This window comes from Acinonyx jubatus, chromosome A2, assembly GCF_027475565.1.
Source record: "Acinonyx jubatus isolate Ajub_Pintada_27869175 chromosome A2, VMU_Ajub_asm_v1.0, whole genome shotgun sequence".
NCBI lineage: Eukaryota > Metazoa > Chordata > Mammalia > Carnivora > Felidae > Acinonyx > Acinonyx jubatus.
In genome coordinates this window covers 132484452-132511406 of record NC_069383.1, presented here as the reverse complement: position 1 = coordinate 132511406, position 26955 = coordinate 132484452, and the positions used below count along the sequence as shown (strand labels likewise).

At 46.8% G+C, this 26955-nt stretch overlaps 2 protein-coding genes across 6 annotated transcripts in view; one reads left to right on the top strand and one right to left on the bottom strand.

Moving 5' to 3' along the window:
* Positions 1–18184, top strand: part of SLC25A26 (solute carrier family 25 member 26) — a 136205-nt gene extending 118021 nt beyond the window's left edge. For both annotated transcript variants that reach the window (XM_053219108.1, XM_015072445.3), the window contains 4 exons: positions 6464–6533; positions 12470–12534; positions 13540–13613; positions 17798–18184. In XM_053219108.1, coding sequence (XP_053075083.1) covers positions 6464–6533; positions 12470–12534; positions 13540–13613; positions 17798–17915 — 327 coding nt within the window. In that variant the 3' untranslated portion in view covers positions 17916–18184. The remainder of the gene's footprint in view (positions 1–6463; positions 6534–12469; positions 12535–13539; positions 13614–17797) is intronic.
* A 782-nt stretch (positions 18185–18966) lies between these two features.
* LRIG1 (leucine rich repeats and immunoglobulin like domains 1) overlaps positions 18967–26955 on the bottom strand; it is a 136494-nt gene continuing 128505 nt past the window's right edge. For all 4 annotated transcript variants that reach the window (XM_053219107.1, XM_053219106.1, XM_053219104.1 and 1 more), the window contains exons 13-19: positions 25410–25730; positions 23817–24098; positions 22847–23266; positions 22349–22474; positions 21593–21739; positions 20746–21030; positions 18967–20647 (exon numbers count right to left, since the gene is read on the bottom strand). In XM_053219107.1, the coding sequence (XP_053075082.1) occupies positions 20388–20647; positions 20746–21030; positions 21593–21739; positions 22349–22474; positions 22847–23266; positions 23817–24098; positions 25410–25730 (1841 nt within the window). In that variant the 3' untranslated portion in view covers positions 18967–20387. The remainder of the gene's footprint in view (positions 20648–20745; positions 21031–21592; positions 21740–22348; positions 22475–22846; positions 23267–23816; positions 24099–25409; positions 25731–26955) is intronic.

The following is a 26955-nucleotide window of genomic DNA, read 5'->3' as shown; positions in this document are numbered from 1 at the left end:
AACCTCGTCGTCCCTGCACATTGATGAACAAATTTGTCATTTCACAGTACTTTGGTAATTCATATGCAGTACTTTCTACCAGTCAGGTTTTTGTTGTTACTAGTGGTGGTGGTGCTTAGGAATTTTAAAGTAGTTCCCAAGTGAAACATTTGTACATAAATTGATCTTTTTAGCTTGGTCTCAGTATTTTCCAAAGTTTTGTTGTTGTTTTTTTTTCTTTTGAGACAATTCCTCATGAAAAAAAAATGCACTCCTCTTATGTAAAACAAGTTGTTTTGGGCAGTGACAGAGTTTGTTCATTCACTTGGGTATTTGAATAGCATTCCGGAAAAAATTATGGTCTGTATGTGGAAGTAAGGTGTCTTATAAATACCCTTCTGTTGTCCAGACAGCTCTAACTTGCAGGTTCAAGGCCTCTTCTTTCTATTCTGTACAAGAATGTCTCACCCGTTCCAGTTCTGCTGTTGTCTGTTTAAACGTTGGCTAGTTACTTAACTTCTCTGAGCCTCAACTTCCTTGTCTGTAAAATGAGGATAAAAAGGCACATCCCTCAGAAGAGTTGGAGGTAACGAGAGTTGATGTATGTAAAGTTCTCAGTGCGTGGAGCGTAAACAAGTTCCATGCAAGTGTTTGTAATTGTTCTTTCTGTCCTGTTCTGTGTCTGCCACTGAAACTTCTCACTGGATTCTAAACCCTCTGGCTCTAGAGATTTTTTTTTTTCAAATACAAAATGATTTCTTTATATGTTCTTAGACTAAATTATTCTGGCCAGGTGATAATGGAAAGTTATGCTTATCTGTGGAGATTCTATTTTTAAATTGTGTCTTCAGCCATCTGAGTCTATTTTGGGCAAGTGCCCCCCCCGCTGCCGCTGCCCCAACACAATTTTTTTCCTCCTAGATTAGAGCAGACAATTCTGTGAAGCCTTCTCCATCACCTGCCTTCTCTCTCTTAGAACCCTTTTCTGCCCACACTGTGCCCCTGTCAAATGTTAGACCGAGGGACTGCTCTTCTGTTTTCCTTTGAAAAAAGTGCCTGATAGCCAGTTGCTACTCCGTAAATGTTGAATTTATGCATTACATAACATTTTTGGTTTTTTCCTTCTTCTGTATGACCTGTAATTCACATCTTATTATTTGTCCTTTATTATTGGTTATAAAGTCAGCATTATTAGTGTATTTTCGGTTTGTTTTGAGTAAACTTCTGCTCTTTGGAGCTCTTGAAGATACCAGTAGATTAATTGAGGATGACCTTCAGTCATCACTAAAGTCCAATTTATGTTTAATTTTCCTGTTCTAAAAAGTCAGCAAATTAAATCATGGTGTTAAAACTGGCTTTTGCCTGATAAAATGCTCATTCTTCCACCTCTAAAGTAAAAAGATAATAGGGGCGCCTGGCTGGCTCAGTCAGTTAAGCGTCTGACTTCGGCTCAGGTCATGATCTCGCAGTTTGTGAGTTCGAGCCCCGCGTCAGGCTCTGTGCTGACAGCTCAGAGCCTGGAGCCTGCTTTGTATTCTGTTGTCTCTCTCTCTCTCTGCCCCTCCCCTGCTCACGGTCTGTCTCTGTCTCAAAAATAAGTAAACATTAAAAATTAAAAAAAAAAAAAGATAATCTTTTTTTTGTTTCTTCTGCTGCCACCAGTGCTTGTATGAATTATGGAGAAAATAATGCTTTCCACAGAAGCACAGAGATATTCACAAACATTAAAGCACTTACTGGAAAAGTACCAAGTATTACACTCAGTGGCAAGGCTATCTTCAGAAAGCTACGTGTGATAAAATATTTTTTAGTGTCTCTGCTTCCGTGAGAAGTTTACAAAAATCTATTTGACAGCTGTGCCCTTAGGCTAGTGAATTTAATAGATACACTTTTTAAGTAATCATTCTCATTAAGCGGAAGGAAATGTTGGGAGCCCTCCGATACCACACATTGTTATATATTTAATTAAGTAATTTGCATACTTAAGCATGTGACTTAAAAGTTGTTACCTGATTTCAGACTATATTACAAAGCTATAGTAATTAAAACAACAAGATATTGGCATAAAACCTGTGTGTGTGTGTGTGTGTGTGTGTGTGTAATTTATGACAAAGAAGGCAAGAATATACAATGGGGCAAGGACAGTGTCTTCAATAAATGGTGCTGGGAAAACTGGTTAGCCACATGCACAAGAATGAAACTGGACCACTTTCTTAAATCATACACAAAAATGAACTCAAAATGGATTAAGGACTTGAACATAAGGCCTGAAACCATAAGACTCCTAGAAGAAAATGTAAGCTCCTTTAACATAGATCTTGGCAGTGGTTTTTTGAATCTGACCCCAAAAGCAAAAGCAATAAAGGCAAATGTAAACAAGCGGGATTACATCAAACTAAAAAGATTCTGCAAGCAGAGGACATAGGCAACCTACTGAATAGGAGAAATTATTTGCAAATCATATCTGTTAAGGGGATAGTATCAAAATACATAAATAATTCATAAAGCTCAACAGCAAACAATCCATTTGATTTAAAAATGGGTGAAAGATCTGAATAGACATTTTTCCAAAGAAGACGTACATGACCAACAGGTACATGAAAAGGTGTTCAGCATCACTAATACTAATCTTCATGGAAATGAAAGAACCACAATGAGATATCACCTTACACCTGTCAGAGTGGCTGTCATCAAAAAGATAAGAAATAACAAGTGTTGGCAAGGATGTGGAAAAAAGGGAGCCCTTGTGCACTGTTGCTGGGAACGTAAATTGGTGCAGCTCCTGTAGAAAACTGTATGGAGAGGTCTCAAAAAATTAAAAATAGAACTGCCATGTCATCCAGCAATCCCACTTCTGGGTACTTACATTAAGGAAGTAAAAACACCAACTTGAAAAGATATCTACATCCCTGTGTTCGGTGCAGCATTGTTTATTATAGTAAAGATAGGAAACACTCTAAGCATCCATTGACAGGTGAATGGATAAAGAAATTAGGATATACATACACACAATGGAGTATCATTCAGCCATCAAAAAGTATGAAATCTTGCCATTTGTGACAGCATGTATGGACCTTCAGGGAAGTGTGCTGAGTGAAATAAATATGAGAAAGACAAATACTGCATGATCTCTCTCTCTCTCTCTTTTTAATATTTATTTTTGAGAGAGAGAGAGAGTGTGTGTGTGTGAGCAGGGGAGGAGCAGAGAGAGAGGGAGAGACAGAATCTGAAGCAGGCTCCAGGCTCTGAGCTGTCCACAGAGACCCCAATGTGGGGCTTGAATTCACGAACTGCAAGATCATGACCTCAGCCAAAGTCAGATGCATAAGTGACTGAGCCACCCAGGCATCCTTGTATGTATGATCTCTTTCATGTAGAGTCTAAAAAACATATATATATTTATAGGTATGGTGAACAGCTGGATGGTTGGTAGGGGTGGGGGATTACTGAATGAAAGGGATCCAGAGCATAAAAGAAAAAGAGCATAAACCACACATAAAATTTGTTGAAATTGACCAAATAGGGCCATATATGTCTTTATTTATTTATATGGCATCTTCCCCATTTCTGTAGCAGCCTTCTCAATATTCTAGATATAACATCACTGGGGAAATATTGAGAGTAGGAAATTAGTACCAACTTTGGTGTTTTTCTTTCAATTGTGATATATTTGATTGTCTCTAAAAATGTCATGCCACCATCACTTGGTCATTTATATTATTCTAATTATTTTAATAAATATATTCAAGAAATCTTTTTTCTAATATTTGTCATCATTACTGAATTGCATACCAGTAGGTTAGAGTTCCTACCCAGTGCATTAAGGCAAGAAAAAGAAATAGAAGGCAGTAATCCATATTGGAAAGAAGAAGTGAAATTATGTTTATTCACAGATGATACAATAATGGATGTAGAAAATTTGAGGAAATCTACAGAGAAGCTATTAGAATGGATAAATTTAGCAAGGTGGCAGTATACAAAATCACTACATAAAAATCAATTTATTTCTACATATTAGCAATCAGAAGCTGAAGTTCCTAAGGCAGTACCATTTACAAGAGTGTCAAAATACTAAATACTTACGGATACTTGGGGATAAACCTCAAAATACAAGTCCAAAACATATATATTGAAAATTATAAAAACACTTTTGAGAGAAAATAATGGAGACATAAGTAAATGGAGAGATATGCCATAAATATTTACGGTCAGAAACTCACTTTTACCAATACCTCCATTCTCCAAAATGATCTGTATATTTAATGCAATTCAGTTCCAAATCTCAGCAGACTGTTTTGTAGAAATTGATAAGCTGATTCTCAAATTCATATGGAAATGTAAAGAACCTGGAATAATAAGAACAGTTTTGAAAAAGAACAATACTGGAGAGTATTCCGTGATCTCAAGATTTACTGAACACCTCTAGTAGTAAAGGTAGTATCCAGTTGGTGTTGAAATAGATCTATAGATTGGAGCAGAATACAGTCTAGAAGTAGACTCACACATAAACGGACAACAGATTTTTGAAAAAAGTGGGAAATTAGTTAATTGGAGAAAGGATAGTCTTCTTGCTGGAACAATTAAATACTCATAGGTTAAAAACATAACAAAGGAACCTCAATCCTTACCTTGCAGCATACATAAAAACTAACTCAAAATGAATGGTAGATCTAAAAGTAAAACCTAAAGACCAAACATTTCTAGGAGAAAACATAGGTGAAGTATCTTTGTGGCCTGAGTTAGACAAAGATTTCTTATATGTGTCACCAAAACGTGATCTAGGTCTAGGAGAAAATATTTGCAAATGACTTTTATCTGGAATGTATAAAGAACTCTCAAAACTCAGTAATTAAAAAACCCAGACAATTCACTGAAAATGTGCAAAACATTTGAACAGACACTTCACGAAAGGAGATTGAGGGGTGGCATAAATGTACATGAAAAGAAGCTCAACATCATTAGTCATTGGGAAAATATGAATTAAGACTACAGTGACATACTTCTTAAAATTTTAAAGTACCAGTAATACTGTGGGTAAGGATGTGGAGAAATTGGAACTGGTCAGAATGTAAAATGGTACAAGCAACTTGGAAAGTGATTTTGTAGTTTCTTAGCATGTTAAACGTATTCTTAGAATGAGATCCAGCTATTGTACCCCTAAGTATTTCCCCAGGAGAAATGAAGGCATGTGTCTGTATAGAGCCATACATATAAATGTATGGCTTTTATTTTAGCCATCATAATGGCTTTATTTATAATAGCTAACAGTTACAAAAATCCCAAATGTGCTCCAGTAAGCAGAAACCTATTGTAGCTATATAATGCAATATTATTTAGGAGTTAAACAGGAATGAAGTATTGATGTACACAATAACATGGATGAATCTTACAAAAATTCTGAAGATAAGAATCCAGGTTAAAAAAAAAATGAATGTCCAATTACCTTTACATAAAATTCTAGAAAAAGCAAACTAATCTAGAACGACATCACATTGTGTAGGGGGTGGCAAGGAAAGTCAGGAAAGAGGAATGGCAGAGAAAGATTTTGGGGGTGATGGACATATTCACTATCTAATTATGGCAGTGTGTGTGTGCGCACATGTGCGTGTCAGAGAAAGAAAACAAGTTGCATACTGTAAATATGTGTACCTTGTTGGATACCTACTTAAAACTCAGTAAAGTAAAACAAAAGCAAAAAGAAAGAACAGAATGCAGGCTGTGCTGTTACAAAGCCTAAGTAAAAGGCGGGTAGTAAGTAACAGGGCCCAACTGTTAAGGTTGTTGTGAGGAGTATTAACACATGTTCAGAGATGAGACCAGTGCCTGATTCATCCGATGTGTGTTCTCCATCCGATGTGACTGCATCTTGTCTCTACTGGATCATCAGCTCTTGGTGAGCAAGGCACCATGTCTCTGCCATCATTTTGCCTAGTTTGAAACTTGGAGTGAGTGTTTATTTGTATAATCTTCAATTTATTTCATGAAAAGTGCAAAAAATGTTTTGATGAATTTAAAATCCCTGCATAAGTAACAATTCACATCCTTCAGACATGGGCAATAAGGATAAAGACTGAGAGAAAAACCCGGAGGAATATGGCAGACAGACACTGCTGTGGACTCATTTGTGAATTATGTTATTTATATGTTGAGAATCAGAGGGTAAATATTTAAAATGTTACCTTGTCTTCGAGATCTATCTTTATTTTTATTTGTACTCGTATACACAAATGTGTGTAGATCATGCACATTTCCTGAAAATTGTTTCCTTTGAGCACTCAAGTGTAGCTGTCACCCTTTTTCTTTGACTTTTTTTTTTTTTTTTTAGAATGCAGTTAAGTCCTTGGGAAAATCGCTTATGTCATCAGTAAGGAATGTCACCAAAATAGCTTCTCACTTAAGTTCCCATCCCCAGAGCTAACCCACGGGAGGGTCTGATAAATTCAAATATTTAATAACTTGTCTTTTTCTTTCTCCTTAAACACAGGCCCTCTGGTCCTGGAGGCAGGATCACGTGGTGGATTGTTGGCAGTCAGCAGTCTGTGGAGCTTTTGCAGGTGCAAGGGATTATATTATACTGGGAAAGACCAAAGGGGGGAGAAAAATGTGAAAATATTAACTATGCAAAAACAACATTCTTTAGAAATTCCAGATTGTTTAGATGAAGAGAGTTCCACTAGTTGTTTGAGAAAAGAGAGTGACTTCGGGGGCGGGGTGGAAACAAACCCTGCTAAAAAGGTGTCTGCTTGAAAGACAACCAATTTGTTTTTGACAAATTTTTCTTTCTCTTTTTATCTTTATTAAAGCCTTCACTCAGGCCCTTGGATTATCTCAAAGATGATTTATAAAGTCCTCTCTGGGAAGAGACTTGCCGTGGGTGCAGGGCTAAGTGTGCAGCTGTCTGCCTTGAGCAGTGCTTTGGGGGTTTCAGTGATTCCTGCAGAAGGCAATGATTCACGGTTCGTGTGACATGTTTGACAGCACCACAGATTAACTAGTGTCAGGAGGGCCGAGGCTGCTCAGCAAACTTACCGAAGGCTCAACTGCTCTGTGGAGAAAATACGGAGATCTGAACATCTGGCCATTTTCCAGGCATTAAACCAAGAGCAAAGTGACAGTGTGCAATAATAGTGTGGTATCCATCACTAAGTCATGTGAATTTTCCAGTGAGGCTGTAATGAGGACTCGGGTGCTGTACAAAATTGAAGAAGTGATAGGCTTAGCAGTCTAAGAAGTGCATCTTGCTGTTGCACATAAAGGTGAATTAGAATTACGGTTGAAATAAAGCAAAGTGGAGATGCGCCAGAAAACGTAAACTGCTAGTTTTGATGTGTAGCCAGTAAAGAGATAAGTAGTTTTAGGATGTCAGCTTTATTAGGAAAGGATTCTTTTGCCATTTGTGCAATGGTTGTTGGATTGGGTTTTGGTTGTGGTGCTTAGGAAAACAGAAAGCATGTATTTCATAGGATTCTTTATTAATAATTGGACCCGTTTGACGTGTAGAATTGATAATCAAAAATAAGAATCTTACCTCTAGACATGAAACCGCCTCAAATGGATTATGATGGGTAATTGTTTCCACATGACCCTTCGTCATTAGCTGTGTTAAATGACTAGGTGGTCTTGATTCACTTTCCGGAGGTCAAGAGTCTTTACTCCCCAGTCCTTAAGTGAAATGTGTGGGGGTTTTTTGACTCCCTCCGGGGGACAAAGTAAGCTTTATGGAACTTTGGTCATCCTGGATAAGGAAGGGCACTTCTTAAATTTAGCGCTTCCATAAAACCTCCACGTGCTGAAGTAAGAAGGGTATATTCTCCGGTCCCATTTCCGAAGTAGCTCATTCAAAGATTTGCTTACAAATGCACTGTTTCTAGTAAGGAAATTTACATTCACTACAATGCCTTTTTCCAAATAATGCTTTGTAATGAGTGCTAAGCAGTTAGATTAGTCAGAAGCGGGGAGGGAAGAACTAGTTATCAGCCATCCGCTGTGCGGTAGGATCCTTTCAGCCGGGCCCTTTCAGTCTGGGGGCTCCCCGGCGGAGTGTGGCCCAGCAGTCCTGTGCTCCGGTGACTGACGGACGCTTCATTGTGAAGCAGGGAAGGGACTTGGCCGGAGCAACATACCTGGTGTGGGCCAGCTTGCTGGACTTAAGAGAATTGTCAGGTCTCAGCTCTGCCCCCAGTTCCCTTCCTGTTACAGACGCGCCCCTCCCGGCCTTAGCGGGGGGGATTACGGCAGGGCTAGGTGAGATCACGTGGGTATTAGTACTTGTGATCTATGACCCCGAGCTGATTGATGAGAGGTATTATTTCTACTGCAGTAGAAACACCCAATACCCAGAAAATGAAAAGCTGTCATCACATCGATTCCTATTCACCACTGCATTGAGAGAATAATATGTTGATAGAGTTTCTATACATAATTATCTCTAATAGCATGTGGATTTAAAAACTCCTCCAATTCAGTTGCCTTATTTCTTCTGCTGAGGTTCTGTAAGTGAAGGAGTTTGTCAGGTTCTGCAAAAATCCACCGAGGGTAGATCCACGTGCGTTTCTTTCCAGAAGGTAAAATGAGTGTATTTTTGTTTATATCTCTTTTGTTTTGAAATTTCAGTTGGTGTGCTGTGACAGATACAGTTACTATTTTAAAAACTTTGTGAAAGATAAACATCATTTAAAAAGTACCGTAACTTGCGAAGAAGCGATCCCCTGTAGGAGTCTGTTGTGACATGGTGCATTGCACACCACAGAGGAATGAATAACGCCTGGTCGCCCGGGGCCGCCCCTTGCAGGCCTGCGCGCTCAGACTCCCCAGCCTCACGCGGCCACAAAAGCAGTGATGTGAGACTTGCCCGTAAGTCAGAAATTAGATTACTCCTCCTTGGGCACGTTTCTGGTTTTAAACTGGTTAAATCATCACGGATGAACCACTCTGGCCCATGTTTGGCGCTCTTCTGTGCCCGTGCTTGTTGTATAAACTACTTGGCACAAATATCCAAAAATGTCCCTTGAGATTGGAGGTGTTGATGGCTTGTCATGCCAGAAATTCCCTTGGCTTGTGGTCAGGGGTTAAACGAGGGGAAAAAAAGGACTTTGCCAACTTCCTCCCTTCAAGTTAACTTCTAAACATACAGCCATAATTCAGTCTAAGTAATTATGACATTTGCTACTCTAGTGATACGTGCTTTGATAATCTAGTGTTCTTTGGTCAGTTTCTCATAATTAACATCTACTTACATTTTCTAAGAGAGAAGGAGTGAGACTGACAGGGTCGGAGGGAAGGAAAGAGAGAGCTTCCCATGGCTTGAAATCCCAGAATAGGGTGAAGGATTTGTCTGGGTAAGACATGGGAAGGCATGATGCCAGCTTTGAACAGAAACACCCTTCTGTTGTTGTCGAAGACCTCCGTGTCTGGCCACTTGTTTGGAGAGCATATGCAAAGGAGGTGCGTGGACGTGCTGTTCTTGCTGTGAGCCTCATCAGGAGATGGGAGGCCGGCTGGGAAGGGACAGCGCGTGGCGGCCCTGCGCAGTCCTGTCCCCACCACCGCTTTCACAGCTTGTTGTGAGGAAGGTGGCCCCTTTGTCCAGAGTGCTAAAGAATCTGCAGTTGTTCAAGGACCCGCGACATGTCATTTCACTGTAAACGTCCCGTTTCCCCCGAACCTGGTGCCTGAAAGCAGTTAGCCCGACATCCTGTAAAAGTCTAACTCTAGTGGAGCCCGTAGAAAATGGTTTCATGCGTGATGTGCTGCACCAAGTAATTATTTCCTGTCTAATATGTTAGCATGTTCCTTGTATTTATTACCAGCAGTTTACAGTTCCCTTAAGTAAAATGTAGAAAATAACTACATTTTAACTAAAAGCATAGGTCCCCAGTGCCCTCCCTGTTGTGACCCGTCATTCCATTACGTGATCTTCACAGGGCCTTCTTTGCAGCCTCATTAGAAATATTGTGAGGGCTGTGTATCACAGCAGTCGTTGACATTTGAAGACATTAAAATTGGTTTAATAATTTGCATAAAATACAGGTACCATCATGGCTGTAAAATTAGGAGCCATTTAAGCATATTGTTGGTTTTTTGTCTTTGACTTCTCTTCGTATTACCTGTATCAAGCAGCAGTCTCTGAGAATATGTTGCCAAGCACCCAAAGTCGAGGGGCAGGGACCTTCTCACAGCCAAGACGAGCTTGACGCACAGTACCTGCATTTACTAGAAGGCAAGGAGTTTTCAGTGTAAGTGACTCAGGAGAGCTTGAGTCGTCAGACAGGGGGCGAGCCAGGTCCTCCCCAACTTTTAGGTCTTTGAAGTTGGTTTAGGAAACTTTGTGAACATTTTCAAATAGGATAATGGTGTATGCACTTCAGAGTTTTAACACTCGGATGCGATTTAGTGTCTTACCACACATGAGACTGATTACGTAGTGAAAGAGCCCTACTTGTGGAGCTGAGATGCATGTGCCTTTGAGTCCCAGCTCCATACTACTGTGTGGCCCTGAGCAAGCTGTCTGTAAAATGGGATAGTAAGACCCACGCAAATGAAACAGAATTAGTGGCCATACCTAGTACAGGCGCAGCATGCCAGGTACAGAATAAGCACAAATATTGGCTCCGAGCTTCCCCTCCCTCCTCTCTTTCAGAGGACAGGTTGGAATCTTGGGTTTATAAGACCCTTGTCCAGGGTACCCAGCAAGCGTTTGTGAGTGTCTGCTGTGTGTGTGGGGGCTAGAGACATGAAGGAAAATCGCAGATTATCTCTTCCCATGCAGAAAAGACCCAGTTCCTAGCCAGTTCCTTTGAGCTCTGGTGTGCACCAGGCACTGTCCTAGACACTTCGCACAGACCCACGTAGTCCTAGATCCTGCTGCTGTCTGTGTCTTAGAGACGAGCAAACCGAGGCCACCACGCACCCAATGGCTGTGAGCCCACATTCTGGAGTCAGTAAAGTTCAGGTCTTAGCTCTTCACTAAGTAAAACCTTCTGTGAGTTCTAGAACCTCTCTGAGCTTCAGTTTCCCCACCCATAGTGGGAGGTTGCAGTGACAGAAGTACCTGTCTCCGGTGCTTGACCTAGAGAGTAAGTGTGGTCCCTAAGGCCAGTCTGCTAGTAGAGTAGGGATTTAGTTTAAGGCTTGGTCTTTCTGACTCTGAAAGAGTCTTTCAGACTGGGCCCTGCTAACTCGTGCAGCCAGAGAGGGAAACGAAGTCGATTTGGGGTGGGGGGTTTGGACAGTACAGGTCGCCTGAAGTTGAATAAAGTACTACCTAAATTTCAGGCAGCTTTTCAATCTGGAAAAAAGTGTTTCACTTGTTTGTAACACAGAAGTGGCTACAGCCAAAGGGGACTCTAATATTCGTGTAATTGGTAATATTCAGTCCTCAGATACGTGTCCTTTGTGGATAATCAAATACGAACATAAAAGCACAAATGGATACATCTTTCAAAATGTCATTGTCCTAATACATGCTACCAAAGGGAGGAGGTTCCGTGAGGATCCTATTTCAGCAACATGTTTAGAAAGATATTTGGCAGAGATCAAATGACCTTCACAATTGTCCCCATGCCACAAAATTCAGAGGGGGAGGTGCTATTTCTGGAGCATCCTTCATGCATGTGCTCTGTTCACCTAGCTCACGCAAGCTGAATCTTTAGAAAACCCTTTTGTGTTTATTAATTCGGTCTCCTTAGGGCCTCTTCAGCTTTAAAATACATCTTTGTATTTCTCTTAATAAAATATCGACATCATCTACTGTGGTTTCTGTTGAAAAAAAAATCCTCCAATTCCTCTGTCCACAGATACGGATATTAAAATAATCAGTTTGGCAGTCATGGTATTCCGTGGAAGAGAAGGTGGGAAGGAAGCTGTAGGAGGACTGCCTGTTGAATCAGCACCTACTGACAGGATGCAGAAAGGGCTAGAAATGTCGTTCCTCTGCTTGGCCGGCTGTCTGAAGCCTGGAGATACAGAAAGCTTTACTCTTATAACTCAGAAGAATTTAGCCATTAATACCGAGAGTCCCTACAGCAATCTGCATACCTCTGTTTGCCCATTTTGTCTGAGACCAGAAAAGATAGAGGCGTTTCGGAGTCCCATTAAACAAGAGTGTTCCGTAGAAGGTGGGGGCCCCGTGAGAAGTGCAGCGAGCGGCGAGCCTCTCATACTGACGGCGGGTGTGTGACCACAGGCACACAACCGTATGCACACGTAGGTCTGCTGCTGCACCCACGAGCAAGGTGAATTACGGGGCCTTGTTCTTGTTTTTATCCCTGAGCGTGTAGAGCGTTCTCCTGTCACCTCTCTCATGTGTGGTTCAGCGTCACTGCAAAAGCAGTGGAGCGTGTGCGTCCTCTTCTGGAATCAGTCAGGTGGACACAATGACAAGGAAGTGATTTGGGCAGAGCTTCGAGGGATCAGAAAGTACAAGTTCTGCCATCCACGTAACACAGTTAACAATACCTCCTTTGCGTGCCTGGTATTTTTATACGCACAGGTGGATTTGCAGCTGTGGTCACCACGCCTCTGGATGTGGCAAAAACAAGGATCATGTTGGCAAAGGTGAGTGTAAATGTAACGTAGACGCAGCAGATGTTTGTGTGTATTAGCACCAGGGCTCACGTGTATGTAAGTGGCCAAGAGCGGGGTAACGCTGATCTAGAACAGCAGCCTTACGCTGCCCTGCCGAGGCACGAATGACTGACGTTGACGGCACAGTGTCCATAGTCGTCACTATGACCGGTGTCGCCACAGCTTTTGACCTTTAGGAAAACATTCTCACTGATGTTCTGTGAGAAGCATCAGAGCTGGGCCTCTGCCTGGTAATACTGCTTTCCAGTGACCTCTGTTTTTACGGGCGACAGACTGGAGGCTCCCAGAGTTGACTGGCTTCACGCCAATGCCGCAGGTAAGCTAGAGGCTCTGAACTCAGATGATGCTTGGCCTTAACCGTCTGGATCAGGACAGTTGTCAGAATTGTTTGAAAAGTTTTCATTGAAAAGAAACATTGTTAGAAAGCAGTCTGGACCGAGGTTCATGGAATGCCATGCACATAACCTATCTGGGGCCAAACAATAGAAAAGAAAGAGGCATACATACCCTTAGGGAAAAGTGCAGCCATAAGGGCGGAAATCTAGTATGGAGGTTGACAAGGCCAAACCTGAGTATCGGTCCTGTTTTAAATTGAACTTGCTAGTACTCTTCATTAAATGTGGTCATTAGCTGCTCCGATAAGTTCATAATTGGGCCACTTATACTGATACTCCCCTCTCTTCTCAGATAAGTTACTGTTGCTTTCTGTCTTTTTCCTGTCAAACAGTTGTTGGTGAGTTATCTAGATGAGGCCTGGCTCCAACCTAGAAATGCAGCTTCCTGTCAGTCAGTGCCTACCTGTGGGCTTGAGTGGAGGGGCTTCTGGTCTGGTGAGGTCCTGGGGTCCTGATTGCAAAGAAGCTTCCCAGTCTACTTCAAACTGTCCTAGAAGACACTGGTTGGAGGCCAGGCATCTGAGGACGTCATTTGGGGGATTTCATACGATAATGGCCTGTCTGTTGCCCTGTCGTGCAGGTTGGTTCCAGCACCGCTAGTGGGAATGTGCTCTCTGCCCTGCACGGGGTCTGGCGGACACAGGGGCTGGCGGGGTAAGTGCAAGATGGAATGTTCGACTGCCTTCCTGCCTCTCTTCCCAGCTCTTCCTCCTTTAGCCTGAGCAGGAACCGCTTTGCGTCCTTCTGCCCGTCCTGGTTGGGTCTCTGTTCACATTGCACAAAACCCGTTTGATGGTGCCTGTGTGAGATGACAGTGTGCCCTTGAGTCGATGCGGCATCTAGCAAGTGATTGCCGGCCTTGGCTATCTTGATACTGGAGCGCCTCGGCAGGCTCGGCCCCCTCTCGGTTCTGGGCTGCAGCTCTGAGCAGACGGGCTCAGTTAGGTGATGCAGGAATGCACGTGAGCCAGCGTAACATTTAGAAGAAAGCAGTTGGGGTTGGGGCTTTTAACTGCCGTCAGTCACAAATTACTTTCAGTGCCCCAGTGTGTGGCTCCTCACTTGCAGCCCTCTCTCTTTTCCCCTCAGTGCCTCACCCTGCAAGCATCACGTCCTAAGATGCTTCCCTTGCAAAGCTTGCTTTCACCTTGCTTTTGCAGTCTGTAAACATGTCTAAACGTTGGGATCCGTACAGTCTGTGAAATTACCATGTTCTCTTTGGAATGACCTACGAGGGGTTTTCCTGAGAGAGCACAGCTTGCGGCCGCCTCTTGCAGGGCCAGGAGTGAGCCTGTTGACAGGGTGTGGCCGGTGGGGACAGCCCATCCGTGGCAGCGCCACCTCCTCATCGTAGTGCCGTGTGGGTGACTCGATCTGGGTGACTCGATCTGATCGCTGTGTTGTGTGCATTCGACAGGCTTTTCTTTCGGCTAGTTGATAGTTGGGGAAAGTGGGGCACATAGGTCAGGCCCCAGGTAAGGTTTTTGCAGGAGAACGGCCCCATTCTCTTCAAAATTTGCAACCGTTAGTTGCAAAAGTAGGTCCTGTTGGGTGGTTTTTTGTATGCGGCGGCCCTGAGGGACCAATGCTGGTTGCCTGACAGACTTCCGGGTTCTGAGAGGAGGACTGGGTTTACCAGAAAGGAACGCTTGAGGGCGACCAAGGGCATGGCAGAGCGGTGGCTCGTGCGCCACAGGCCGGCCGTTTACAGCTAACGTGGCGGCGTGAGGAGGGGAGAACGCGATTGCTCGCAGCGCAGACACGCCGGTCCCGACACACATCTCACACGGACACCCAAGTGGCGTGGGAGGAGAAAGCTCTGGAGCAGCCTTTCAGTTAGCGGGTGAAAGATTCTCAGGGTTCCAGGTAGTTGTGGGCCACACAGAGATGGTGCTCGCAATCGCTCTGTTGAATCTAAAGTCACAGTGCTCGATTTCACCGCCCCGCTTTGTTTCCCGTGTGGCTCACACTGGATTCTGTGGCAACCGCTGGTCACACCTCTGCTCTGTGGAGTTGGTATCGAGCTGCAGGTGCGTCCGCCTTTCTTGAGAAAGCGGTGACATGTGGGTGTGGTGTGGTCGGCAAAACCCTGGCCACCGGGAGCCTGAGAGGCAGGAGCTCCCTTGAGCAGATGACTGAAACGAATCCCTCCCTGTCCCAGTGCTGGTGTCCACTTGCTGTCATGTGACCCGGCAGCGCCAGAATTCCAGCAGAGGATGGGTGTCGCGAGCCTTCCTTTCCGGGGCCCTGGAAAGGTAATTTGGAATTTTGCTTACTTCTTAAGCCTTGGGCTCTCATTAGCATACACACTGTGGTCCTTGGCAGCCCGTTTCAAGCAGCCACGCTCGTCATTTAAGAAATGATAGTTTTATTAGCTTCCCAGTAAGACGATAGAAGGCAACGAATAATTAGACAAAAGATTTTAACTGAACGCAAACAAAGCAAATCCCTGCCCACGTGGGCGGCTGCCCTCCCAGCGGCCCTGGGTGTCCTCAGCCCCGATGGGGTCTCGGCCTGCCTCTTCTGTCCGGCTCCGACACAGCCCTGCGGGCCCTTCCTGCTGCCTCTGAACACACCTGCTGCATTCCTGAGTGTTCTGGATCCTGGCAGGTAGCTTCCCTGGCGGCCGTGAGGCCCTGCTGGCCTCTCAGGGTGAAGTGGGGGCGCTTTTTGATCTGTGTCAGTTCACACAGGGGAAGGCTGTGTTCTGGCACAGACTTGGAACATAGGCTCTAGGGCAAACTGGTTTCTCCAAAATAAAAACACCACATGCTCATTCAGTCCAACAGCCGGAAAGTAGACGGGACGCCCGTTTGTGCCGCATCGTTCATTCCTACTCGTCCTGCTAATAAGCAGCCGGCTTTTCGTGTTTCCTGACTGTGCCCTTTATGTCTTAACCGCTGCTGCCCCGTGTGCACCCCCTCCGAGCCCCGTGCTGTGCCCAGTACGTTTGTTACCTCGTTTGATCTGTGGTCCCCAGAACACAGCCGCGCTCCACTCAAGTCTCTGCCTCCTCGTCTGGTTGGGGCGCTCACTGTACAAATTACTCTGCTTTAAGGCTATAATTATGTTAATGGATTCAATTGTTATCTGGTGAGACCATAAACTGCTTCCATCTGCCTTTTGCCAGAAGCAGCTGAGTTCATTAGCAGCAAAAGCTGCACCAAGACACGGGTTTCAGAAGTCAGATCGTGAGGGAGGATATCGTGGCCTAAGTGGTCTCCTATCTCAGCTTCTGCTGACCTCCCTCCCGGCACCCTTCTCTTTGTAGGCGGGGCGACAGGAGTAATCCCTGTTTGGGGCCACAAGGTCCCAGTGGCCTCCGTGTGGTAATGGAGGAGTTTTGTCTTCACCTACCACCTTCTGCAAGAACGATCTGCATCATGCTGAGGCAGACAACTTTTTTCCTTGTATAGTTTTCATGGTTGCTTCTAGAGAAGAGGTTCTCGTTTCATCTGTGGGATTTTACTTCATGATTTAAATCCTTACTCAGCTAACAAAAGTAAGGGCCCCCTAATGCTCAGTCCCATTTTCCTCAGAAGTGCTAAGCACGCCATTCAGAGGGCAGGCCAACTGACCTCTCCCAGCAGGTGTGCAGAAACCAGGCGGTGGGGGCTTTGTCTCCTGTCCACCGTCTTGGCCAGTCACCATTGTCCACCATTGTGGACATTTTTTCCTGTTTAAAAGGTTATGTCCTTTTCACATAACCTGACCTGTATGTTCGGGCCCTGACCTGGGCCCGAGCCAAAGTCTTCTCACTAGAAGTCCGCTAGTTCTGATTTTTTCTGCTTACAAAAGTAAATGCTTTTGGTAAGGAGACTCAGTCATTCGAGAAAGATAGGGGGTGTTTCCTCTAATCCTGCCCCCGGGAGAGAGTTTAGGGCCCATCCCTGCCCCAGAATCAGATGACACACACGGCTTTGGGACTCTTGTCAGAACCTGTTGGATTTTCGGTCGTGGATGCCAGGGCCTACCTCATTTTTACCAGCTGCGTAGTGTCCCCCCGTGTGGACATGGCACCAGAATTTGTGTAACCAGCGGGGGTTTGCAGTTTCTCTGGTACCAGCAATGCCAGGATGAACACCTCTGAACGGTTACCGGGGCACAGCTACAGGATGGCTCTTGAAGAGTGAAGCTCCACTTCACACCCCCAGTAACATTCTTTGACTTGGCCTTTCTTGGTTCCAAAGTCGTGCCACCGACTGGCCTCGTGTGCGTGGGGACAGAACCTGGGGGGACGTGCACTCTGCCTATCCCGTTCACCTTTCTTGTCCTTCCTCAGAGGAGAAGACAAATAGGGACTCCATGGAGATTGGCCTCCCTGTTCTGGTGTCACATCCGTGGGCCTCTAAGGACCAAATGCAACTGAGTCACTGGGAGGGGGGCGGGCAGAGTCGTGGGGAAGATCTTCAACACCCGAGCCCGCCTTCCATCGCTGTGGCTGGCCGCGCCCACCCGAGGAGTCAGGCCTTTGACTCCTTTACAAAAGTCTGTTTCTCCATCTCTCAAAGAGCCAGTCTGGAAGTTTTCCGCAGGACTGCTGTGGGGACAGAGTTCTTGTTTCTTGGCTAATTACTGGACCTAATTGCGAGGCTCCCAAATAAGCTGTTTGGTACTGAGCCACGTTAGCCAGCAAACAGCTGGGCCCAGACTTCAACAAGTCTACTTGGGAATGTAATTTAGTGCCATTCTGAAAGGAAAAAGCACACGTTTTAAGTGCTGTGTGGGGTTTAATGATCCTGGTGTGTTGAGTTGAGCAAGCTGTGGGTGTTGGAATTTAACCTTTCTAACACACACCAATTTAAAAAACAATCTTTCCTGCTTTTTCCCTTCCCTAGATTATTTGCAGGTGTCTTCCCTCGAACGGCAGCCATCAGTCTGGGAGGCTTCATCTTTCTTGGTGCTTATGACCAAACCCGCAGCTTGTTATTGGAACTTGGCAGAGGGAGCCCCTGAATCCAGGACGGCCCCACATGCACTTCTGTCCAGAAAGGGGGCTGCTGTGCGCACGGGCTCCCTTCTGGCGAGCAGCTGCTCGCCCATCTGAACCGCCCGCACCGCGCCCCTGTGTGTGAGGATAGGACCTTGAGGATGTCTTGCCTGCTCCAGGCTGGCTGGAACGTCGACTGCCGCCTGTCTGCCAGATCGCCAAGAGGACCGTGTCCACAGCGGTACTTGCGACCATTTTCTCAGAACCCGTTAATAAATAAGTTTGGTGATGCCGAGTCCAGGCTGCTCAGAGCCGTCATTTGATCTGTATCTGATCTTGAGCTTCCTGCCACCTGCCAGTGGACGCAGCAGAAGGCAGAGAGGGTTCTCCTTCCGAAAGGATGGCTAGACCGGGAACAGGAAGGAGACTCAGAAGTGCACGTGGGTGGGTTTCTCTCTATTGTGACAGCTTAGGGCTTTGTTTAAAAAGCATGAACTGCAGGTGCACAGCCGGCATTCTATTAGGCAACTGGGCTGCTGCTCTTAATTACCCTCAGATTTCCCCCCAAAACGCACAGTTGTATTATTTTACAGAGTTTACAGAGAAGGATCCACCGGCCGGCGTGGTGTGTGTGAAGGCAAGCCGGTAGTTGCAGCTCCAGGGAGGAGGTGGGCCCGGTGCGTCGGCGGTGGGTGCTGAGCCCCACCCCCGCTCCTCGTGAGCCCATTCCCCCCCCCCCCCCAGGGGCCTGGGCTGGCTGGGGAACAGAGCAGGGTTTCTTCGTTCCTAATCGGGAAGGTTTATTGTCTGCAGTTAGAAGGGGAGGTCACCATTTCAGAGCTTGACTAATAAGCTCCAGGTGTTAGAAAAATTGAGAGAGAAATCTCAGGAATCTAGTGGTGGTGTATCCTCCCTGGGGCTAAAGTATAGGATTTTGCATCGCATAAAAAAATTCCCCCCTTTCTGGGGGGAAAAAAAGATAATTAAAGGCAGAATAAGTGCATTTGGTTTGTGAATTTCTGGAATGGAACATACTGCTTACAATGTCACTAGACAAATGACGCCAGCCACCCAATGAACGTTTATAAATGAACCTTTATTAAAGACACTGCAACACCGTTTGTTAGACACTTCAATATTTTACATGTTTTTCAATGTACATTGTACCAAAATTTCTATAAATAAATAACTTTGTACATAAAAGTAATACTTCCTCTTTCACATTGCCTCTCAGAAGCAGCAAATTCACATATTTTGTGGAAGTAACATGAATCAGTTGACTGTTGAGAACACAATTCTAAATGTGCTTACCTTTTGCAACAGTGATGACGTCAGACAGTGAAATTTAACAACCCTTTTGTCAATCTCTGCCTTCAGCCTTTTCGCTAAAGGAACTTGCTTTCCGAGATCTTAAGGACCTTGTTTCAATGTCAGTTTTCCTGAACTACACATTGGCACTCACAAGATGGTTAGCTTCGGGTCTCAAAAGTGCAAGTATACCCAGGTGCGGGGCCTAACCTCGTACAGTCCCAGCCCGGGTCGGCTATGGGAGGGAAGGGTGTGGACAGACATGCCCCGGATCCTCAGTAGAGAGAAGCTAGCCCTGAAAAGTAAGGACTCGATCCTTTTCCTCCCCCGCGGTCAACACAGTATTAAGGATATTGGCAGAACTAAAACAGCACTATTGAAAAAATCCACAGGTACCAACACCAGCAGCCTCTATCTTATTAAAAAGCCTCAAATGACAATCGGGTGATACAACCACCACATTTGCTTTTCTCACGGAAGGAAGAAAGGCGGTGCTCAGTTCGGAACAAACGCTTGTGGTGGGTTCACCCCCCTTCTGCTTGGCGAGGAACTTACAAGAAAAAAGTCACATATGGCAAAGGTACGTGACGCGGGCGTCTCGGGACTCTGCAGGGGGGGGGGTGAGCTCCAACAGCCTCCACACAGGAGCAATACTGACAGGAAGTTCATTCCCACGCAGACGACGGCTGTGGTGGGAAAGCAGGCTAGGGGGTCTGTCCTGTGAAGTGCAATACGAATCCAAGGACTTTCCATCCTTCCCACCCACCAGAAACTCCTGGGAGCAAATGTGGTTTTTAGCTTCTAGAAATTCCATCCATGCATTAAGGCACCAGAACCATCCCCCCTCCCCAAATTAAACAGCAACCTGATAGGAAAAATAATATTGTCAAAATTGTATGATTTCTTTGTTAACCATGCACTAAAGATTAAAATAGCCTCTGCAAAAGATATATAATATATATGAAATCTCTGAAAACTCTTATGTACAATGGTATCAAATACTTTTCTGTTTTGTACACAACAGCCTCTGGCAGTTCTGTGCTGTGGCTGCAAGTCCTTTACACTACGGATACTCCACATGGAAGTTTAAAACCTATGTACACATCAGTGACGCTTGAACCCAAGCTTCCTCACAGCCTCTCCTACCTCTTTCCTGTAGAGACGGACACAAGAGCTGAGGTAGACAAAGCCTAGATTTTCGGTGCAAAGAGCAGGGGCACGCCCCGTTTCCCGGGTGGCTGTCCTGTCAGTGGTGGGTACTCGGGACTGGAGTCACATGCTTTGGGGAGGTGTCCATTGTAAAGAAGCAAGTGCTGGCCTTCGCCGGGGATGTCGGGACAGCCCGAGGAGGCTTCTGTGAGCTCAGGACTGCCTGGAGTTAATGTCAAGGGAGGCTGGAGGTCCACGGAGTCTGACTCACACAACCTTGCTAAAGTCCAAGAAGACGCCCCTGTGAGAAAGGAGAGGACGTGTCAGAGCCTCCAGTCTGGCTGCTGCCCTGCCCCCACCCACCTGCCGGGCACTCCCTGGAAGACACCGAACATCTACCTTTTCCATCCAGAGGTGCTGTGGGCTTTTTCTTCAAGGAGGCTGGCATTCTGTCGTGGTTACTGGGGTAGAGGGACCCCCTGCAGTCGGCACGGGACCCGTCAACAGTCCCACCGGTCAGATGGTGCAGAGAATGTTCTCGGTCACTCTGACTGGGCTCCGGGCCGCTTAGCGTACCTGCCTGTGTATGGTCTCTGGGCACAGGCGGAGGACGGGACGCTTGTTCTTTGCAACTGCTGTCCGGGTCAGTGGTGTAGTCACCGCACACAACCGGGCCGCTGTGCTCTGCAGGGCCAAGCCAGAGCCGGATTAGAGCCATGGCCACCGAAGTGTGCGTCCCCACACAGGAGAGAGAGCTGAAGTCCCCTGCTGTGAGGCTGCAGCCCTGCTTACACCAACGCTGTGGAAGTCCTCTCTCTCCCAATTATGGTCACAGAAAAAGGCCTGGGCAAACAGGAAGTCATTAACGAAGAGTGGGGTCCTCCACGTTTCAACATTTCAGATTAATTTCTGTATCAGAGCGAGTGGCCCTACTGTTATGACATACCATGTAGGGGCAGGAGGCACCTTGATCAGAAATACCCTGGTGAAAAGGTTCTTCAGTTTGGGCCATGCCCTTTACTCAAATTGCTCGTAAATCTGGAAACTTCAAGCCCAGGATCACCATACCACAGACTGATGTAAGACACCTCCTACTCCAGAATTATGAGAGCCAGACCACAGCTTCCTGTTTACACACTGAATACCAAATTCTGAGACCATTAATTCCTCTTTCCCTTTCATTTAATAAACAAGTCAACCCAAATTTTAAGAACCAAAGACTATTCCGGATAAAAGCATCTCTTACCCATCTTCTGTGGGCCAGGTCTCCGCTGGGCTTTCTCGGTCACGGCCCAGGGCTCCTTGTGATAACCAGCACAGGGCTTCGGCTGCCTGCACGTCATGCCATGAGTGTCCACCTCTGAAAAGAGGCTTGTGTCTCTTGGACAGACACCTGTAGTAGATTCCCACAGTTAGAAATGCCAGACTTACCTTTTCAGAGTAAGCTTTAGGAGAACAATGGGCAAGGCTACCAGAATAGTCCTTCTTACAATGTTCTTGACAGAGGTAGGTGCCTGGGCGGACCAGCAAGAAACATTTTGTAACAGGCTTCCCAGCAGTCAGGCCTTCCAGTGTGCAGAGCCATGGTGGTGAGCAATTCTAAGAATAATCTTGTCCCCAACAAACAGTCTCCCCTGTGGAGGAGGCTCACCTGGCAGACCACTCTAGTAGCAGGGACCAGACTACAGCGCAGGCCTGGGCCCTTTCCCTATGGGTTGGTTTCAGGCCCTGTAATGTCCTGTTGGACCTCTTCTTTCAATCCTACCCTATCCCGACTAGGAGATCCCGAGCCCCTTATAAAGCAACCTCCTGCGGTCTGGACTTTTAAAACCCTGCAAAACTTACACAGGGAAGAGCCAACAAAGATGTAACAGAAGGCTGGAGTCTGCCAGCCTTCTAGGTCAGCTGTGCTCAACCTAAGGCCACACGCCTGCCCCGGGAAGGGGCCAGAGGCCACCTCCAGCTCCTGAGGACAAGATCACACCAGGCTTAGAGCCCTTACCGTTGCTCTCGATGTGCCCATTGGCCTGATGGCCACCCTCAGTCCTGATCACAGTTTCCTGTCGGTCAGAAAGAGTCCCCTGAGAAGACAGGTAGCTTGGAACATCTGGTGGCACAATGGTTTCATCTGCGAGGAGACAGGACAGTCAGATACTAGGTGTCCCAATCCTTCGTGCGGATAGGAAATGAAACACTTGTTCAGTATCAAGCCCAGACACAGCACGGCCACCAGCAGCGGCCCAGGCTGTGCAGAGAGACTGTCTGCAGGGCCCAGCTTAGCCTTCCTTTCCACCTGGGTGTAAAAACAGCGTGGCAGTCGGAGGCCTGAGGCCACCAGAGAGAGCAATGATGCCAAGAGAACCACAACACCATCGGGTCACTGCAGCAACAAGCCGCCACGTGGCCACCATGCAATGGGGCGCCTCTGGACCCGGCCTCCTCCACGGTGATCCCTGCTTTTCTTCTGCCCTGAAAATAAACTCAGTCAGCAGTGGCTAACCTGTGTTGGTGACACTGTATTCCTCACTCTTCTTCCTGGTCTGGTAGATGATGCACACCCAGACCAGGGACGTCAGGACAATACTGCACACCACAGCGATGGTGAAGATGCCCACGGTGGTCCCATCCTTCCTGCAGCCAGGAGTGGGCAAGATGCTCAGCTGGCTGTGGGCGCGCTCCGTGCCCAGGGCATTGGACATCTCGCAGGTGTACTGGCCCGCGTCCTCCACCACCACGTTCTGAACCACCAGCAGCTGGTTGCCGGGGGTGAAGTGGTGGCGTTCGGTGAGGCTCAGAGGGCGGTTCCCCTTGAACCAGGTGATGCGGGGCGCAGGGCTCCCGGTCGCCTTGCACTGGAGAGCCACCGTTTCTCCCATGGACACCACACGGTCTTCCAGAGGCACCACCAAGGACGGGGTTTCTGCAGGAAGTTAGAGGAAGCCTTCCGGTTATTCTACGGGCCTGCCTTGTCTTCTGGGCAAAGAACAGTCCAGCATGTCAATGAAATGCCCTATGAGATCGTTATCAGACTGGCAAGTTTTTCAGAAGACCTACCACAGTAACTAAATCTTTCCCATTGTGGGGGGTGGCTCCCACAAGGAGGAGGAAGTAACCTTGAGCCACAGGAGCCCCTACTGTCCCCCACCTGCCCTGTGCCACACTTCTGCTTCTAAAGCAGGCCACACCCAGCCAGCGTAAGGGCAGTTCTAGAATGTTCCATACCAAAGCCCTATACTCTAATTCACTGTGGATCTTAAACAAAAAAAAACAGAAAAAAAACAAAACCACTTGAAGAGAATATTAGAAAGCAACTCAAAATTTGAAACCAACAGAACCAGCACACCACACGCCGCTCCACACTGTAGGCTCCACCCTTGGAGAAGCTGGCCTCTAGGTGTCTGGCACCTGAGGCCCCTCTTCCACACCCACACCCACGTGCCCTTATGTACTCAGCGTATGAGCGGTCGGACCTAAGACTGTCAGAGTGGCATTGGCTGAAACGGTGCCGGCCGAGTTCTGGGCGGTGCAGCTGTAAACCCCCATGTCATCTATTTTCACGTCCGTGATGAAAAACACGTCGTCATCGGGCATGACGTGCATGCGTCGTTCGCGAGCAGCGGGGAAATCTGTGCCTCCGTCCTTCTGCCAAGCGATCTGGGGGTTGGGGTGGCCGGTGGCAGCACACTCAAGGCGGGCCATCGTGCCCGTCCGGATGGCGATGTCGTGGGGTATTTTGGTGAATGATGGCAACACTGCAAAATACATAAGATGCACGGTCAGGCTCGCGTCATGGGAAAGCTGGATGCAAAGGCCAGGACGACCCTCTGCCAAGAAGACCTCCTGCTCTGTGTCCGCGTGTCCCCTGGGCACCCTTCGTGCCAATATCTGCTTAGAACCACTCGTGCCATCTTTGAGCGAAGAGCGGCAGGCTTCCCCAAACTGCCCGCCTCTCCCTTCCGTGGGCCTCCCTTGTTCACCTGAACCTGGCTGTCGTCCCCTCAAATGAAGACTTCATGAAGCGTTTGGCCTTTTGTTTCTCACATGACTGTCGATGCGGGGACACTCGGTAAATACTAGGGTCTGACACATGACTGCCTTAATTAAGCAACAGAACAGAGCCTGGGAAATACAAATGATCTGCTCCGGCAAGACACGATTACGGCAGGGAGACTGACATGCCCTCAACCTGGGCAGAGCGACAGGACGGCATGTCCCTCCCAAAGACGCCTGTGGTGGAGACTTGGTGTTGGGGCCACAGTACTGCACCCACGCGAGCTCAAGTATACACCAGTTTATTTCAGCCAAGACTTCCCTGACACGGGGAAACATCCAGCCACACGCCAGGCATCGCTGCCGTTCCCATTGAGGTTACTTTGCTGGAAAAGTCTAACAGTTCACTGAGTTTTTGATAAAGAACACTCCTTCAGAATAAGCCAAGACAACAGGCCACAGTGGGGTAAAGAATGTGTTTTCCTGTGGTCTGTGAGGGCTTAAAGACAGTGGTTCCAGCACTTCTTAACTGGAGGCTTAATCATCAGGAAAACCTTACCAGGTTACTTTGGGGGGGCGGTGCTTAACTACTCCAGCTATTAACTTCTCTTCTTCTGCCCTAAACTCACTGCAACAATAGCCCTGAAATAAACCCTGAAAAAAGCCAGCTTGATAGACTCTAAAGCTGGTTACAGAGTAAAAACTCCTCATCAAACACCCCAGGGCCATCCTATCCGGCTGGCAGTCCACAGGCTCCGTGGCCATCTACTCAGAGGGCAGGAGCTTCCCCACAATCAGGGCACATGCTTGGAAACTGGACACCAAACATCATGGGTGGTGGAGAACAAATGTATAAAAATGCAAGGATGGGGCCCTTCGTGTCACTTAGCAACCGGATAAAAAAGTCACCAAAACCAAAACAGACAATTCACTGAGAATAACTTCAATCTATAAAACACGCTCTGGGGCCGACTGGACAGTAATATCCCAGTGAAGCTTAGGCGTTTCCCATCTGCATCCTTCCTGTGTGGATGTGCAGGACTCTTACACCAGGGCAAAGAGCACTTCCTCACCATTCACTACGAGCCTGGCCTTGTGTGAGTAGGTGGAGCCGAAGTGGTTGGTGATGACACACTGATAGCGGCCCTCGTGCCCGAAAGTGACACGGCGCAGGTGCAGGATGGTGGTGTACTCCATCACCACCCCATCCTGCGCGCGCACGTGGGCAAAGTTCTCCATGTCGGCATTGGCCAGGACCTCGTTGTCCTTCTTCCAGGCAAAGGTCATCGGGGAGCTGCTGCTGCTGGCTGCCGAGCACGTGAAGCGGATGTCCTTGCCGACCACGGCCATGGTGGGCTCTGGCTGGGTGATGATCTGTGGCTTCGGTAGGTCGTCTGGGGAGAGAAGAACCAAATTTAAGGCTCCCCAACCCAGCTCTCAGGACACACGGGGACCTCATCTTTCAGTGTCCCTGCACAGCCTCCCACACTGTAAAGGCCAGGAAAATCCATGGATATCTGGCTTTATCCAGTTATAAACCCATGAGCAGTGATCACCTCTGTGACCACATTCCTTGATTACAACGCATCTGCTATTACTCATGTACCAAAAGCATCGATTTTAGGAGTTTCCACGAGAATACTACACTTGGCTTCACTTGCTTACCTTAACACAAAACACACTAACAGACAGGAACCACCCACCATGACTGCACAGACCTTACCATAAACTTTAGTCCAAAAGAAGTGGGGTAGAAAGCACTTCCAGAATGTGAGAAGAGCTCTTCCAAAACTGCACTTCTTTAATGTAGGGAGAACACTAGCAAAAATGGTTGTAATCAACGGTTTCAGAATTCTGGAAAATAACCAAAGGCTGTAACAGCCCATGAAGGACGGACTCAAGAACACGTCTGAATCTCAGGAAGAAAACTGAGCTTTGTGGCATTCTAACTTACGTCCCATCCCTCTCTCCCCTAGCCTTAAAACCCGGCAGCGTAGTAACCACTGAGAGGGGCAAAGTAGGTTTGGAGCCCCCGCCACCCCCCCACCCAAAAGCCCCATCCTCTGGGCTGGCATGATTGGATCTGATGTAGTTTGCTGAGCAGGGAAGCCCTCCCCCTGGGCTTCCATTTGATGAAAACAGTCAGCAGGCACCGATGAAGCACTTTCAGCTGGAGCCAACAAGACACTGGCCAAAAAACTAAAAAGGAAAAGTAGTGCGTGAAATGTTGACGGTGGGCTTTGAAAAGGTCTACCGTGTTCCTGAGGATGTAGAAGGCCACATGCATGTGCAGCACGGTATGCTTGCCCAAGAAAGGCCTGAGAGGATCCTAATTTCTTACCTGTGATTAGGGATCAGCGCAAACAGGAAGTGGTGGCATGCCCCCCCAGCACACAATGTGGAGGCTGGACAAAGGATGGGAGACTTTCTGAAGTGATCTAAGGACTGTCTGTCCAGGTAGTAGCTAACCAGGGCTACTGGTTACTGGCGACATCCAATAGACTTTAAAGTATTTGTCCAGAAATTGTAGTAACACAGAGAACAACAACAAACCAAGGGGAAGACAGAGAGGGAATCTGATGCCCAGAGTTGCCACATTATTTTAAAGACTCAGTGTCC